Source organism: Emydura macquarii, unplaced genomic scaffold (assembly GCF_026122565.2).
Source record: "Emydura macquarii macquarii isolate MOO-44397 ecotype Brisbane River unplaced genomic scaffold, CSIRO-AGI_Emac_v2 contig_1230, whole genome shotgun sequence".
In the NCBI taxonomy this organism is placed as follows: domain Eukaryota; kingdom Metazoa; phylum Chordata; order Testudines; family Chelidae; genus Emydura; species Emydura macquarii.
In genome coordinates, this window is record NW_027131367.1 from 14,063,028 (window position 1) to 14,081,405 (window position 18,378).

The 18,378-nt window shown below is 43.2% G+C and overlaps 1 protein-coding gene across 1 annotated transcript in view; it reads right to left on the minus strand.

The window, feature by feature from the left end:
- The window catches only part of EXOC7 (exocyst complex component 7), a 33,857-nt gene that overhangs the window by 7,065 nt on the left and 8,414 nt on the right, over positions 1-18,378 (minus strand). Inside the window, 10 exon segments of the mRNA XM_067547592.1 lie at positions 804-870; positions 1,894-1,956; positions 2,724-2,822; positions 4,588-4,740; positions 6,086-6,231; positions 7,498-7,566; positions 8,667-8,759; positions 15,470-15,637; positions 16,542-16,748; positions 16,751-16,763. Coding sequence (XP_067403693.1) covers positions 804-870; positions 1,894-1,956; positions 2,724-2,822; positions 4,588-4,740; positions 6,086-6,231; positions 7,498-7,566; positions 8,667-8,759; positions 15,470-15,637; positions 16,542-16,748; positions 16,751-16,763 — 1,078 coding nt within the window.

Genomic DNA, 18,378 nt, shown 5'->3' on the forward strand with positions numbered 1-18,378 from the left:
CAATCTGATGGTTTCCCATGAATTTCAGTATATGAACCATGCTAGAGGCCATTGTAAGCTTTTTGTATTGTCTCCCACTACAACTGTCTTCCCTGCAATGCAGCTGCACTTTCCCTCCCTTTAGTAAATAATGTGAATCACACCTTTCAGGAAAGCACACAAGAAAAGAGTCAGTTTCTTCAAGAACTGAATTTGCACCATCTCTTTGGTCAATGAAAGAGTTAACTCTGCACATGTCTCTTGCCATACATATAGTGTAGTAGGTAAAGAGGGCAGGGGTAAGAGTGGAGGAAATGATGGTTTGATGAGGTGGATTACCCACTGATGTGAATATTCTGACTGCTGTTAGTGAGAGATGACTCCATGAGGGGGCATAATGTGAATATGAGAGGTAAAATACAATTCCTCACAGTCAAACCTCTTTACCAGTAACTCAGCTGGACCAATTATTATTCCATTATTCACTCTAGAGATCAGATCTGCACTGATCTGCCTTGCCTATTCTTTATAGGACAGGCCATTTGTTAGCCATCTTACTCTATCATACTTCATAGCTAGGCAGTAAAGGTTATCCAGATGGCAGCACATCTGGAAGGCAAGAAGGGAACCAACTGCAGATCCCCATGAGATCTCCAGGTACCCATCTTTTTTGTAATGGCAGATCACAGGATAAGACAGCCTACTGGCAGAGTGGAAGCTGGCATGCTAATGAGAGTTCTTGTTAAGGAGGTTTAACCTTAAAGAAAATGGCTCAAACAGTGTGGGAAAGGGAACCCTGCAGCCAGGGAGTCCCATGCATGTACCTTGGGATGCCAGCATTGCGCCGGCTGTCTCCTGGAAATCCAGCAACTGCTGCAGGAAGAGAATGGCCTGGAAGAGAAGGGGTTATAGAGGGGGGAAAAGTCAAATGTAATTCACATTGGGTTTCTTATCCTCCATTATTAAACACAACAAAAATGCTCTCCTGCACATACAGTCAGCCACACACCTGCAAGAAATAACAGAACAGTCATTTCAAGTGATATTTAATATTATCTTGTACCTTTCATCCTATAGAATCTCAAAGCACTTTATAAACCTTAGTTACCAACTATTCAAGGTCACCTGAAATGCAGTCATCTCCAGGGTGAAAGACAGCACCTATTTAACAGTACACAGCAACACCACAATTTAGGACAGGAAGTGAAAAGGAAGAGTATTTAATTGTAAGTGAAGGGGGAATTTTGATAGAAGGATGTAGCCACAGCTGGAGTTTGGCCAAGACATTGAAGTAATAAAAGGAAAGGGAGGCTCAGAATTACCATTTGATATTTAATATGTAAAAGAGGTCAGGGGTTGGTTTCACGCCATCTCCAGTAGCAACGCCCAGCCCTCTAACACCATGCCGGGACACTGGTTCTGTAAAGATTCCCAGGAAAGAGCACTACTAACTGAATCACCAACACAATATCCTGCAGTTCTGCTTTTCCTTGAAGTCTCCCATCCACATATTGACAGATACCACCCTGTTTAGCAATAAAACAGGCATTTTCCAGGCTGTTGGCTAAGTATGTGTTATATCTCTGTAGTGTCCACGTACTGTATCTTATGCTCAGATCTCCCGTGTTTGGTGGGATATATGGAAATCTTTAATTGCACCCCCAGCCCCTGCATGCCACACACTATCCTAATGTCTTGGGGAAGAAACCAACGCAGGAATCTAGAAACTATGAAACCTAATCTCTTAATGGAAGCTGATTAATCCCTCTACTGACACTAATGGCAGCCTAATTTAAACACATGCAATTCCCCTACTGCTCCTGTTGAAACAGATATACTGGTTTCTGGGAGACTGATGTTAACAGGGAGAGGAGTAGATTTTACCAGGGAATGTTTCAAATCATTGCCACGTACATTGCTGGTGAGTTCGTGAACTGTCCCGTCTTTCGGCATGTTATACTCCTTGTCTGGATCATTCTTACAAGGGAGGAGAGAAAAATACAGACAGTATGGTTAATGAAAGTAAAAATCAAACATTCTTCAGGCAAGTTTATTTATAAAATTGTTTTTCCAAGCTCCCTCAATGCTGTCCTCATCCTAATGCTCAGAGCTCCATCTACTGGTGACCACAGGCAGCAACTTCAAAGCCGTCTGTAGCAACGGCAGAAATACAACTGAAGGCACAACCTGCTTGCACCGAAACATGCGGATTAATTTAAAACTATCTTATGGTCATCATAAGCTCGGTTCACCCAGTGGTTAATGGATTAATTTAGTCAGAACTCTCCCTTTAGTTGGAGGCGGTTTCAAAATTTGGTGCACATAAATGTAACTCAAATATTTTTTTAAAAGGTGATTAGATCTCAGATCATTTTCAAAAAGTATGTGCAGTCTTGGCTCTCCCTATAAAATGGTTTGCAGTACTGTGCGGTGGGGACATTAAATAGAGAACTGCATTACACACAGACAATTATAAATACATTTTAAAACAAGGAATAGAAAAAAGTCTATTCCTCCTTACCCTAACAAATCAGCATTCAGGATTCTGCATTTCCTTTGCAACTGGTACCTAAAGCAACAAAAGGAATGCAGCTCCTGCACTATTTTAGATATTGGTAAGGTTGCCATCTTGCAAAAGAAACAGGAAGCTGAACTCAGGCGCTGTTCGTTAATAGAATATTTGCACAGTTCAGCCTGGCAATTCTCTTGGTTCCTGAAGAAGAGACCAGTGGAGGGGAAGTTACCTTAATGTTGTCTGCGAAGTCCTCCAGTGCTTTTGCACCTGTGGTCTCCATGGAGGTGATCAGCCCTGGAAGCTTGTTCTTTGTGCTGGCTGCAGTGCCCTGGAATGGCCCAGTGCATGGCATAAGATGACTCAGTGAAGGTGGGTATCACCTGCCCTTTCACCCGCCATCTGACCTCCCCCACATCCCTCAGGGCATCTCTCAGTCTCAATTCCCTTAGTGGTGGGACTTCGCTGAAAGAATATTAACAGTCTAGTTAACAGTGGGTAAAACCCTAGATTCTCATCAGAAATGCTGTTGCCCTGGATTTGAGCGGGGTGTTACCCCAGAAGTTGATCAAGTTAATTACAATCATATTGTGTGCATTCAGCCACCACAAATTAATAACACAGAACACCACATTGTTAAGGGTTAATTTGAACAAGCAGGGTTTCCGGAGGCAAGGTCAACTGCTAGCTGGAGGCTTGCCATTTCTGCTAATCAGAATGGGAGGAGGAGAGAAAAGAATCAATGAATTTAAGACTGAAAGAAAAGAAGTGGCTGCAGACCTTGAGTTTGGATGTTTTGATATAGAGAAGCTTATTATTACTAAGATGATTAAGAATGTTTTGTTAGTAAGTAGTTTACTGAAGTTAGGAGAAGTGGTGACTCAGTAGGGGTCACTATGATCTACATGTTTTGTGAAAGTTAATTATAAAAACACTAGATAATAGAGTGTACTTTGGAGCAGTTCTCTGAAGCTATCCTGAGAGACATTTCCGTGACATCTTTCTCCCCGGCGGGGAAGCAACCTGCCATCATTGACCTGCTGCAAATTACTCAATACTGTCTCAGATTCTAGGTATTTATTTCAGATGTTCTAAACCTAATGCTTATGTCTGTGTGCGCTCAAATCTAATAAATAGTAGTTTTAGCTTGTATTAATCTTCATCAGCTGAAAGTGCTGTGTTCCTGTTGATTTATTCCACCTGACACCACCTGCAGTGAAATAGTTAAGTTACCACCACTTTTGGGTTCTGAAAACCCTGAGTAACAATGCCACTGATTCCTCTCTGCTGCCAGCTGAACCAAAGTCCCAAATGAGCCTAGAGCTGAATCCCCATCTTATAAATTATTCCCCCTCTTGAAACACTTGCATCCAAGAGGCTGCACACTGTGGCCACTAACCTCCAACCATGCAGGAATCGAGGTGGTTCCTTTGAAAAGAGTGACTTTTTGCTCAAAATGACCAGCTGGGGGTGACCCAATCAAACAGCTGAACCCAATGCAATGGAAAGGAGTCTCACAAAGCCAGAGATGGAGCCTGGAGAGCCTTTTTGTAGCCAAGAAACACACTAGAGTTTTTAAATCCATTTACAGCAGTTACATGGGAGCTTAATCCGCCAACCTCTGACCTAAAATCTCTATTTATCATCATCATCTGCTAGGCCTCTCCTCAGAACAACTAGCCTTTCAGATGACATAAGAATACTTCCTTAAGAGCACATTCTTAACTAGATTCAATGGTATTTGAGATTAACCACCTCAGGCATGGTGGCAAACGTGGTACAAGAACCTAGACATGGCCAGTCATCTGGTATCTAAATTCCAAATTACTTTAACTGGAGAGAACTGTTACTAAGTGTTGCAGGATGCTCCTCTCGCCAGGAATAGAGCATGCTGCCTCTGTATCATTCTCAGTCCTTGCTGGCTCAGGGAACAAGAGACTGGGACTCCAAGCTGGGTCTACTGCACAATAACAAGTAGCACAACCACATGGCTAACTGGGCTCTGTTCTAAGGTTTTTAATATTTTTGACTATTGTAAAAGTCACTTAAGAAGCATTATAGACAAAGCTGCAGGACCTTCTCCAGTCACCACCTACCTGCAAGACTTGATCGAACTCTGGCTTCATCTGCTTCAGGTGCCTGAGGATGGGAAAGATGGTGAGCACAGCTGAATAGTCATGTCGAATGATGGCCTTCCGGGCTGCAGAGACAATGTTATCTCCCTCTATCATCAGGTTATCCAGAGACTCCTACAAGACAACCATCAGAAACAAGGGAATGCATCTTCTACTCAGGAAGCAATAGGTCAGAGGTTTTCAACCGAGGGTATGCGTACACCTGGGGGTACTTCAGAGTATTGTATGGTGTATGCAAAAGGATTGGGGCAACTGCCCTGGGCCCCATGCTTTGGGGGGCCCTGCTCCAGACCCAGAAGCTGCAGCCCACCTCCCGGCTGGGAGCAAGGACTAGGCAGGAAGTGGGTGGGCGCGCAGAGTGGGCGGGAGCTGGGCAGTCGTGTACCAAGGAGGCCAGGCCCCTGGGCGCTGGCCTGCAGGGGGGCACCAGGCCGGCCCTTCACAACGTACACCTGGGAGTCTCCTGTGCCTCCCGTCCTCGCTGCACGTCATGAAGGGCCAGCCTGGCACACCCCCCAGGGTGGGGGGTGAGGCCACCCGTCCAAGCGGACACCACATGGGGGGTAAGTGTGGAGAGAGGGTGGCGGAGTCTGGCCAGAAGCGGGCGCCACATGGTGGTTAACTGCAGGGGCGGCACGTTCCCCCCCCCCACCAGGTACAGACACCTGGGCCAGGGCTGCCAACCGTCTGTAAATCTACACAGTCAGTTAAAAAATGTACAATTTTAATATTGTCAGTAAATCCGTAAATAAATGAAAATGTCCGTAAAATTGGGTAGAAATAAAACGTTGTATTTTGACATTGATTGTTGTCATTCAGAATCACTTCTTGTATCATAAAACTACACTGATAATTACTTTAGCAATTTCCTGTTTTCTATTATTGCACATGCCCAAAGAACCCGATCGATCAATTAACTGCAGCTAAAACAATTGCGTAATTCCAAATTCCTGTGTACAGAATATCATGAGCGAGTACACACTTTTGTGATATTATTGTATTGTTTATGGTATATTTAGTGATGCCAGTAAAAAGTTTACTGGGTCAGTAAAAAAAAAAAAAAAAAATCAACTTCAGATCTTCATGTCAGTAAAAACTAAAATGCAAGGTTGGCAACCCAGGACATCTCCCTCCTCGGGGCAGCTGGGGGGCGGCGCCATCTTGTGGGAGCCAGGGACCACTCCTGTCCTGTGCAGGGGGTGAGGAGGAAGTGCGTGAGACCTGGGGCAGCCCCAAATGCAGGCTTGGTCCCCAGGCGCCGGAGACCCAGGTTATGCCACTGGAGCCAGGCGGGAAAACCATGAAGGGGTACTTCTGGTGAAACTGTGAGATCGTAGGGGTACAGTTTCTAAAAAAGGTTGAAAACCCCTGCACTAGATGAATGGAGGGAAGTAGGCAGGGAATGGGGTTTTACAAACCGGACAATACAAATCAAACTCAGAGGATGAGCTTAAGGGACCTGAATGAGGGAGTCAAAGGTCTTCTTCTGGTGATGCTCTGGGATGATTTTCGTCAGGAGCTGGTACTCGCTCTGGGCCAGTTTCACAAAGGCACTAACGCAGTGAATGTACGCATCTATCTCGATGTCCAACATGTCATCTCTCCCTGGGGGAACAGCACAAGTTCATGACAGCCAGGACCGCACTGACCCCCCAGGGCTGTACAGACACCACCAATGACATTTCTCATTCCAAGGCCCTGGTTTACACATAGCTCTTTCGGTTTCTCCTGGAGCAGACAGTTCAGGTATTGCATGTCATTTTAAAGTGAAAATGTGTCGTTTCTGAGCACAGATCCCAGGACTGTGCCACAGACCCTGCCCATAAGATTTGCTCCTGAAAATTGCACACACCCAGTAATGAATGTGCATGGAGGTCTCAAGCTATGGAAACGGGGACACCGGGGTGCCACCTGTTCTCTCCAGCTACTATTGGAAATATTTGCTACCAGGACTGCAGGCTTGTGACTAAATTTATTAGGAGTGTGAGCAAGCTATTTGAAGGGAAGGGATGAGAGGGCTGCAGTGAATTATTCAACACTTTCTTTGGTTTTATTTTTAATTCGTTTAATGTTTTCCACCCATCGTGTTAATGAATTACAGCCATTCTGAATCAGCATTTCTGCAAACACAACACTCCCCTGGAAGACATCTGCTCCCCACAGAGAGTAGCTCAGTACTACAGTGCAGGAGGACATTTAAATCCTATGATCCTGGAAGTCAGAATGGTTATGCATGAGATTTGCCACATGGGGCTGGACGTGCAAATAGGACAGCAGGAACTCTTAAATCATCTGCTATTTGAGGAGTCTACCTGTAGCTGCTACACAGCAAGAAAATGGTGGAAGAGTTGGCTTCTACCATATATACTCCTCTTTTCCAACCCAATATCTGTGGCTTGTGATGGAAGTAGAATCACTCCATCCTACTGATGGAAGTCCCTTAGGTCAGCCGTTAACCGGGGTCCTCAAAGACTGGCACAAACGTGACACCGAGTTCTAAAATTGTGCCCTACAGACTAGAAAAGACCAAAATGGAGCATGCTGGGACTTGTAGTGTGTCGGCTCCTTCTCACTACTGAGAAAGCTGGCAGTTGCAATCTGTCCCATTTTCTATGGGACAGGAAAGGCCCTCCAGACAGCTGATAATCTCTTGTTGGGCAAAGTTTGGGCACCCCTGCTTTAGAAAGTAGGACATGCATAACTAGCAGGAACAAGTTCTACTGAACGGACAAGAGCAAAAGCTTTATAACCAGAGATGGCCCATGCTACACGACTGCCCATGTGAAAAGAAGGTCACTGGCTAAGAGACTATGTGAAACACGCTGAAAAGAAGGGATATTAGCCAGCTTGTTATTACGACTCGGTACTTACCAGCAGCTGGCCCATGCTTGTCGTTCAGAGTATCGGAAAGGTGTTTAACTCGTAAATCATGCTCATGACCTAGTGAGATGTCAGCCGGCACAAACAGAAGGCTCAGTTTATCCAGGTGGTTACAGCATGGATGCTCACGCAGGCCGGAAGCCACTTCAAGTTTTGGTTATTCAGTCTGTCGGAAATCTATACACACATGCTGTCCTGGAAAGCCCACCCACATCCCCTCTCTGGGCACCGTACAGGAGTAGCCCTTTGAAGCCTGATGGGAAGCGTGAACCAGACATGTCTTTTGCCAAGCCCAAGATGTGCTTCAAACCTCTTGGCACAAGCTCTAGATGGGACAATGGGCACGGGAAATCCAATTTGCACATTGGCTGCTAAAAGCCAGATCTCAGACAGGCATCTCTGCTGCTCAGTATTTGAAAGTGTTTCTGAAATGGTAATTGTAGCTATTGAGGTCCTCTTTATAGTTCTGTGGACTAAAATGTAGGTGAAAATATCTATATACAGAAGTTACAATCATTTCCTTCAAGCTGATCTCTTTATCTTTACAGGAATCGAGAGATCTTAAAGATATTTTAAAGCAAGTGATCTCTCTGCTTGCTCATTTTGTTCAAGCCCCCAAGCAGACAGCAGAGCCAGGGATGAAGTTTCAGGATGCAGGGCAAACTTGCTTGTTGCTGCCTTTTGTGCACGCCTCTGGGAGGAGGAAGACAGCAAATTGGATCTTGGGCTGGTTCTGGTCTGACACATCCTTTTCAGGGTTGGAAGGGCCACTACCAATCTGAAGCCTTCTTAAAGTTCACGCAAAGTGATACAAAGACAGAAACGCCAAGGAGGATATCACTAAGGCAGAGCAGAGCTTCCCTTAGCCAGCCGACTATATAATGGATTGACTGTTCTAAGATCAGTTGGCCCAGCTGAAGAATGGCTTGCTACCCTAGTTTTAATGCTCCATTCCTCTATCTTCTATCATGTTTTGAGTCCTAGAGAAATTAAGACTTTAATTAGTGTAGCTCCATTGTCAAGTTACCCCAAGATCCCCATAAGATAAAGGCTAATGCTATCGACACAGTGGGGCTCTGGGCTAATGGAAGCCCTGCCTGAGGAAGTAGATCTGATACACAGTAAAGACCCAAGGGTGAAGGAGTGAGAGATGTGATTACCTTCCATAGGAATGAGGTTAGAGGCCCCCTTTTTCCCATCTAGACCATGCTGAGAATACTGTTTCAGAAGGTTCTGAGCCTTCCGGATCGTGCCTGTCACCAGAGCCACACAGAGAAGAGACAAGAAGACCTAGGAAATGAGTGAGAAAAAAACACCAGCAGCCCTCCACCAGTGCTAATCATCCCAACCCAGCGAGAGATCATGCTGGGCAACAGTGAGCATGCTCAGTACACACACTCGAACCCCAAACTGGGTTCTGGATGTGCGACTGCGATGGCCTATCCAAATCTGTAGCTTCCTTCTTGTTTGAGAAGGCAGAACTCAAATCAAGCCCCAAGCATTGCAGAGTCAGCTTCGACATGCCCCTGAGACACTGGGGGTAGGGGAGAAGGCCAAATCTGCTGAGAAGGAAGGCCATGAAGCATCCCTCCAGTAACACTTTGATTTAAACTGAATTTGGGCACAGATACTTACGATCAGTCCCAGCCTTTATATATATATGTCCCCCACAAACCAAGGGCATCCAGTGACCTTTACTACACACCAAGAAACCTGACGAGGCAATTAAAGCCACAGAAAGATATGCCCACTCTGGGAGGTGTTTTATGAGCATGCTCAGTGTGGATCAATGAGAATTCGAACAGCCAAGGTGAAGGAGAATCTCTGGCAGTGCAAGGCTAATAACAACAGCCTCAGGCATCAGAAGCCAAAGAGTGATTAGGGCACAGAATCTGCTCTCCCCCTTCCCTAGTTCTTGTGTTAAAGGGGACAGGGTCAAGCCTATTCTTTTGAGGAACCACAAATCAATTAAACCACAGAAAAGGACACTGAATATAAAAAGAAAATATAACAGACAGCATTAAACAATAGCCGATGCTGGACCCCACGGCTAGGAAGCGCTGCAAGCACAAAACAGAAAGCATTAAAGTGTCAACCGTAAACTAAGCATTGTTCACATATGGCAAGGTTAGTGTTCATACCATGAGCTAAACCGCTAACAGAAAACGCCATGGACACACACATGGACATGGACACCCCAAGGCAGATGCTGCTGTCACTTTTGGCATGAACGTGGAATGGAAAACTTTGGAAAGGTATAAGCAGTTCTCTGGAGGGTTCATGTGAAATGCAAATAAATTAACTCAAAACATGGCCAAAATACAAAATAAAACGTGCACTTGTAGTTTAAAAAAAATCATAACCTGCACCAAGCCCAATTTCCAGCAGCAACTCTGGCTGCCACATCACAGGTGCTATTAGCTAATCTGGAGAATTCAGTGTTAACAGAACTAGCTATTACACTGTCTGAAAATTGAGACGTCTTACCCTAACCACCTGCCAAAGTTTAAACTACAGGAGAGCATGCTGGAGTGTAGGGATGCTAGCTATTCCACAAAAGGACAAAGGTAGCTTCCCTCTCCCCTTACACAAGTGCTCAAGAGAAGGCTTATACATGCATGGATAACTGGGAGACACAAGAGGTAGCATGCCTTTGGGAAGATCAGGCTCCCAAAATGGGTATGATGGGAGTGGGTTGAAGCCCCAAGGAGTGTTAAGTTCACTTTCCTATTACACTAACTCTTGAGTAAAACACTCACTTGCAATATTTTCTTTTTCTGATTCATCCCACCAATTTACAAAATGGTCTTAACCACCTATGTAAAAAATCTTGATAAAACAAATTAAAATGGTGGGTAATTTTCTTATTTCTGCATATTCCAAGGGCGTGGAAAGAGTCATGGCCACTTCCTATATTTATATCAAATATTCCACTGGTCTCTGCAGTATTTGTTTTTATATAATCCTCTCTCCAGACCCTAACTGATTCATCTGGGGCAGTTTAAAACACGAGTTCTTTTCATACCAATGCTTCCAATTTGTTAAAGGCACTTTCAGAAATCTTTCTTATAAAATAACTTATTTTGTTGTTTCCAATAGCATTAAAATGCATACGTATCCTGGAAACATTTCTGTTGGTCTCTGGTTTTGTAAGCATTTGTGCAAAAACCCCAAACAAACACATATTATAAATTGAGGTCACATACAAGTTGCAGATATCACTCCTGCTGATCTGTCACGTCGTCGGTAAGAATACACTTAGCATGCATGCAGCACACATTAGTGAGAATAGCTATTCCTAGTGGCATGGCCCACAACCTCGGACATGCTTGTCTCAGATAAGAGCTGCGCTGTCAGCACTGCATTTTCTCATTTGCACAAAAACAATCAGATGCATTTACATTCAGACATAGTAAGTGTTTGTGTGATTATTTCAATGCTGCTGCATCCCTGGTACTTTGTATCACAATTAGGCCTTAATGGATTCTATGGGAAGCCAAATGCCTTTGTTCCATGATTATTTCCCCTGATTAGGCAGCTTTCAAATCAAATGGGATAGTGCAGCAGTTACTAATGAAGGCATCAAATTCAAGAGCTAAGCAGGGATCTAACTGGGGACACAGAAACAAGCTATTCATCCTGCTGCTCAAAGATTATATTGCCTTCCCCACGGTGCTACCTCCCCAACCGCCAGGTAAACTGGAACAGTAAGAAATTAACTGATATCAGCATAAGCTGGTGCTTATGGAAAAAGGCAATACATTCTTTGAGAACGGTTAAGGTCACCTCCAGAAAATTACTGAGTCTTTTCCTCCCACTTCCTTTTGGATCAAATATAAGGTAAGTTTTCAGATTGCTCTGCTGTCCTTTCCAATATGGCAGTTTCCCGTCCTCTGAGCAATCGTCTAATGCAACAGAAGGCAGCTCTGCTCCCTATTTCCCTGTGAACTGACAGCAGGTGTCAGTAGGAAAGTGGGTGAAATTCAACAGCCTTTGTATGGAAAGGGTCAGACTTGATCATAACAGTCTCTTCTGGACTTAAAAGTCTGCATGAATACACCAACAGTTCTGGTGCTAGAACAGAGAGGGGTTTAGTGTACCACACAAAAATGGCAGCTTTTTAAAAGCTTCTTGCCAGCAGAGTGGCAGATGTTTTAAGAATGATATTTAGAACAGGATGATTTTTCTCAGGCTGTAGCAATTTTAGGGCAAGTATCCTTTTGGAGCCTCAACTACACTCGACCTCTTAAATGTGGCACTAAAAATCTAGGAGTAGAAAAGTGATCAGTGTTTTAAAAGGACTGTAAAGCATTATGCCTACAAGGAAACCTGTAAGTTTCACTCATTTGGCAGGAGACGCCTTCATTTTAGGTAGGCTTTAAGAGTGTCTCCGCCTTATGAGGAAGGATGTTGGAATGCAGTTCAGTGAATCACTGAAATTTCACTCCAAAGCTTTAGAAACCTTGCTCATTCAGTCCAATAACAGACAGCTGTGAAAGGATCTTCGCTGGAGGGCTATGAAAGCCTTACAAGTATGTGATGTGACCTCAGGAGGGTGCTGAAGAAGTATGCGGTACAACTGCAAAAGAAATGTTGACGGTGATACAAAAATGCATTGACATAAAGAACAGGTACTGATAATAAGTTCCCCAAAACCCAGGTTAATCCTGGTGGGTTCTCCGGATTGCAGCCTGACCTCTCATACCTTGCCATCATTTTCATAGACACTAGCGCCCTTGGACTTTGCTTTGCACATGAAAGGGCAGTAGCACATCAGATTTATTTAGTGATTTATTCTTTGCAACAGATTAAAGTGTGTGTAAGGGTCTGTGCTGGGATATTCTTCCATTAGGACTGGGAGCTCTTAACCTACATGCTTGAACTACCAGATACCCTCCTCTTAATGTTGTCTGAAATTTGATTTGAAGGGAGTTAGTTTTGATTACTGAATCGATGGCATAGAAAACACAGTAATTTCCTTGCCCATACATCAGAACTATGAAGTTAAAATAAGGGACAATTAAACTCCAATACAATAATTTTGTTATTGAGTGCCACAGTTCTGATTTGGAGATCTGTTAGACCTTCACCTCCAGAGCTGTCCCTGAAAGCTGATGGGTCTGTGTGAAATAAGACAGGCCAATGCCAAGAGATCACATAGGAAAGGCTAGGAAAATATCTTGTTTCTGGGTAACTATGCAAGTTACAACACATGGCTAGTGTATTCGGAGGTAGACAAGCCACTAAGAATTTGAGTCTGATTCAAAGAGAGATTCTCTCTTTGTCTGAGAATAAGGAAGACACAAATTAGCTACTATTATTTCTTGAGACTCATAAATACCCTACATGATCACTTTACTAGATCTCTATTTGATGCATGTAATGTCATCTCCATTTGCTCATCTTCTGAGTTTGTTTGTGTAACACAGAAAAAAAATATAAACACAGCCATTGCTAGTCTGGCCTAGATCTGTGTTTAGTTAAGATTTCTAAAGTGACTAGTGGTTTTGGGTGCCCAAAGAGAGACACTTTGGGCCTGGTTTTCAGAAGGTGGGTGTGCAGCATTTTCTGAAAAACAGGCCCGTTAAGGTGTCTCAAATTGTGCACCTAAAAATAGAGGCACATACAAATCACTAGTCATTTTTAAAATGATCTTCATAGTGGGAGAATGACAAAATATTCCATAATGGAAAGAGAGCTGTTGAAGTACAAAAGGGAAATGCCTCCATTATCAGGTGGGTCTGAAACACATTTGATGACTGTGTTGGTTTAACAACATTCCACGATGAAAATCTCTCTAATCCAGCAATCTTTTCCTGTATAGTTTCCAGGTCAGCTAGTATTGAAGATTGGAGGAGGTGGCGAGGGGGCAGAGCCTAAATGTAAATCAGCGCAACTACACTGACTTCAATGCAGATAAGCCAATTTACACCTGCTAAGGCACTAACCCTGAGTCTTTTTGCCTGTGGAAATGCAATCTGTCTAGCACAGAAGTGCTAAATAACCAGAAAAAGTCTTTCAACATCTGTTTTCCTTATTGTAGTTGTTTAATTCAGCAGGTGCTCCTGTCAGGGATACAGAACACAGAATCAAGTACTATTTTGCTTAAGAATTTGATAGTGTAATGGGCTGGATTAAATATGGAAAAACACAGACTCTCCTTAGCAAAAATATCTACACCAGCAGCTGTCATCTTTTTGGATAGAGGTTTGCATGATCAACTCCATCCTGCAAAACTCAGCAGTAATGCCAATGGTGAGAATGGAAATGGCTCTCTGGTGATAGGGGAAGAGTTCTGTCTGACACACTGATTCACCGCAGCTGGTTATAAAAGTCCTGCCAAAAACTTGCTTGTCTTCATAGCTCTCTGAACTGTCAGCTTTCAGGAACAGCTCTGACATATGGTACTCAATGTGGGGGAGCATGTTTTAATATCTAGTTATGGGGTCACTAGTTTCAAAGGTCTCCACTAGCAGATTTCCTCTTTAAATATCCCAGCCACACCCTCTGCTATTAGCAGGAAGAAGACTGACTAGAGATAAAGAGGGACCTGGCAAGCTGCAGAGGACATACACATGAACACTGTTTACCTGGAATGAAGACTGCCGTTCACATAAGGATTATAAAAATAAAGGTTATAAAATAAAATAAAGGGTTATAAAAATAAACACAATGCAATTAAAACGTACACTTTCCTTCCTCCTCTTCCCACCCACTCCTCTCTTCTCCAATTTTTCTGCATATAGGAAGGGCAATAATCTGGGATCCATACTGTAAATAGCTGCATTTGAAGTTATTTCTTCTGCACAAGATAAACTGCAAATTAAGTAGATGGGACCAGATGTGCCAGAGTTTTGTGAGTGCTATATGGCAAATAGATCCTAACAGAGGATCTGATATTCAAGTTGAATGTGTGTGTGATTTTTTTTTTTTTGGTGCTGCTGGAAGAGAGACAGCAGCAAGGGAAGCTTGCCCCACAGATGTGCAGTAACCATGACTTGAAGAGTTCATCTCTTGGGGGAGTGGGCAGTTCAGTTTTCATAGCTTGCTGAATCCTTGACCTCTTTATTCAGATAGTTTTAGGATCACGGGACTTCCCAGACTGGATCAGGTCTAATGACCAATATTCCAATCTGACAGTCCAATATTCCAATCTGACAGTCACCAGAACCAGATGTTTCAATGGATGGTATAAGAATGCCACAGAAGGCAGATGTGAGATAATCTGCCATCCACACAGGTCTCTTCTCAATCTCAAATTGTTACAGATTGGCTTAGGCACAGAACCACAAAGTTTCCAGACCCGTTATTAATTATGACAACTCTGGATAGTCTTAATATCACTATACATGTCCAATCCCTTTCTGAATCTTTGACAAATTCTTGGCTTCAATGATTTCCTGTGGCACTGAGTTCCACTGTTTAATTACAGGGGATGTAACAAAGTATTTCATTTTGCCTGTTTTGAATTTCCCACTTTCTAATTTCCTAGAATGTTCCTTTTCTCTCATGTTTGAGACAGAGAAAACATAACCTCTCAATCTGCAGTCTCTACATTTTCACTATTATTTTATTGACTTATGTCCTCCTACCCATCTCCTTTCTAAAGTAAACAACCCCAATCTTTCCAATCTCTCTTCCTATACAACTTTTTAAAAAATGACCCCTGAAAGACAGACTGGAAGAACCAACAAAATAAGAGATGAAAAAGGGTCTATAGTTTAGGAGCTTAACTCAATGTGAAAGTTCCTTCCAATCAAAAAGGTGTTTGCCATTCAACTCTCATCCACCCTGCTGCCTTCAGAACAACTTTTATGATGAGATTTCATCCCATGAGATGGAGAGGCACAAAGGAAAGCTCTGGTCAGTGAAAGACACACATTACAAACAAGTGGAACAACATGTCCGGCAGCTGAGCTTTAGCACCAGGCCAGGAAACAGATCCTTAATTTCTGGAACTAACCTGGTCTCTTGATGGGCTTTTTGGTCGGTGTGTCCTTCCTTTTGTTCTGAATGGCGGGAGAGTACGGGACGCCTGTGGAGGAGCTGTTCTTACGGAAGTGCTCCTTCAGACCTTTGATGGAGCGGTCGAGCTGGCTAGAGCGGATTTGGTAGTAAACATTCATGAAATCTAAGGAAACAAGACAAAGGTATGACTGATAACCAAGCTCAAGGCATTCTCTGCACAATGAGGATGCTGTTGAAAATAGACTCTGCACAAAAGAAAGAGACCTGCTTTGACTGGGATCCCACATCCAAGTTCATACCCAAAGATCTGTCCCAGGGATCTTTTGCTGTAAAGAAATTTGATCCTACATTGTAAACGCTTTGGGACAGGGAGTATCATTTGCTGTATGTTGGTAGCGTAGCCAGCCCAGTCAGGCCCAACCTGGCTGGCTTCTCCTGCAGTGTGTGTGTGTTAAATAAAGAAAAAAAATGGAGGCCAGCAGAGAAACCTAAACAAATTATCTTGCTAAACTACATTATTAAGCCTACAGTAAGGAAGCTGGCATAGAGGCATATAGATTCACTGGGGGGAAAAAACCACATTGCATCACCCTTGTGAAATAGGTATTCTCTCTATTTAACAGACAGGGAAATTGAGCACAGAAGGGATAAACTACTTCCAAAGGATTATTAATAGCACTAAGAAGAGACAGGATTTTAAAAGAATTATAAAAAGTACCTAACTGGGTTGTTAAGGAATCTGATTTGAATTACTCATCTAGAAATACCATTGAAAGGCAGTCAGAAGCTTTGTTTTGCTACCATTCTTTGTCCGTTTTCAAGGCCAATGTGATGTCTTGGCTCGTTAGCTGCAGAACTACTGAAAACAGACCTGACTGCTTGGAGGAGAGATAGCTTACTGGCTGAGTTCAGCAGTGACACAGGCAGCCCTCAGCAGACAGGTTTTACTCTCAGCAGTGTGCACCATGGTTGATGGAGATCACTGGAGTGATCAAGATGAACAAGTATGTGAAATGCGATATGTTGGTCTCAGAGATTGATTCACTTAGGGGTTCACTTTAGTTTACCTTGGTTTCTTCCATACTCCACCAGCCAAAGGGAGATACGGACAATGTCGTGCGAGACACTCTCAGGGAGGTGTTCCAAAATCGTATCTTCTGGTGTTTCAATCTCATCATCCCCGCTGATCAGATCCAGGATGAGGATCGGAGGAACAGGTTTGGTGTGTCGCGTCATCAGACTGCGGAATTCTGACTCCAGAGATTCTTTCCCCTCTCAAACAGGGATTTCTGGAGGAGAGAACAGAGATAGGAGAAATAAAGGTGCTTCCGCAACCTCTCCCAATATCTTTAAACATCACCTGATCTCTAGCGTTCTGAAACACTGTGTACCACTGACGTCTGCTACCAAATGCGACGAACCCTATTGTCAAGAGAGTTTTAAAAAGGAAGGAGTTGGGAAAAACAAAGTCAAAGAATTACTCAGCAGGGGATGACGTTTTGTGCTGCTCAGCTGCAGCCTCTCTAGCTGCTAAAGGAAAGGCAATAGCTATTCAAAGAGAGTTCTAAGCATTCCCAATGATCTGGAAAGATGGGGTCCCATTCTGCTCTCAGTTACACTGTTGCAAATCTACCAAGTTCAAAGCAATTATTCCAGGTTTACACTAGCGTAAGAGCCGATCCGGCCAATGGTATCTATAATAGGAGTTCTTGAAAGAAAGGAGGAAAGCGACATTTAAATGGAAAAGTTGAAGATTGCAGCAAGAATAATGCATAGAAGACTGCAGTGAGGATACAATTTTCATCCCTTCATTGGGATCCAATTTCTTTCCAATCAATGGCCCAGGATTAGTGCTAAGAATAATTGGTTCTGAAAGTACTGCCTCATCAAAGCGTCCATAGGCGAAGTAGATTAACAGAAGTGAAGTTAAAAAAAAAAAAGTAAGATCTTACAAATTGTTCTGATTCCTTTCCTGTTTCTCGCACAATGCTTCAGTTGGGACATTTTTAGAAGCCGAGATCTCAAAATGTTAGTTAGCAATTAATGCTTCATACCATGTGAAAGCTAGAAGTCCAAGCTGCTTTCAGATGGTAAAAATCTTCTAGCTCTAACTGTTTTTGTGACAGCAGCTGTTAAAATAATTCCAGAATTTAAGTGGTGGCACAGAATGGGGAAGGGGGTCACAGGTGGTGGTGAAAGAATTCAAGATGGCATTGAGCATATGGGATTAATTTAAGGTTTGATACAGTATTTGATGTATTTTAGGTACTTATATGACCTTCATTACTGTAGTATCTGAATGCTTTATAATCTCACATATTTATCCTCACAACCCTCAAGAGGCAGGGCAATGCTATTATTCCCACTGTAGAGATGGGAACTGAGGCACAGAAAAGAAAGTGACTTGCTCAAGGTCACACAGGAAGTCTGTGGTGGAGCAGGGAACTGAATCTAAATCTCCCAAATCCCAGTTTAGCACCCTAACTACTGGCCTATCCATCCTCTCAGTATCACTCGAGCTGGAGACTAATCTGTCCTAGCTGTGATTTTCAGAAACCAAAGGGAATTAGGCACCCAAATCCCATTGAAATTCAAAGCACCTAGCGCCCTTAAGTACCTTTGCCAACCCCAATTTATATGAGTCTCTGTTTTTCAAGTGCATGAACATTTGTTTCTTATCCTGGGGATTCATGGGCCATTGGACCTTAATGATACCATTACCTTACACTAGCAGTGTTTCATCATGATCAGGGAATGAGCTTGGAAATCCTGGACATTGGATTAAAGATATTTTCTATCTTTTCCAGGAGTAAGAAATAATTTAAGAGCACGCAAGGTACATACTTTCATCTATTATAGATCTTATTGGTAAGAACTCTAGGAAAGCTAACAGCCAGGAGGTAA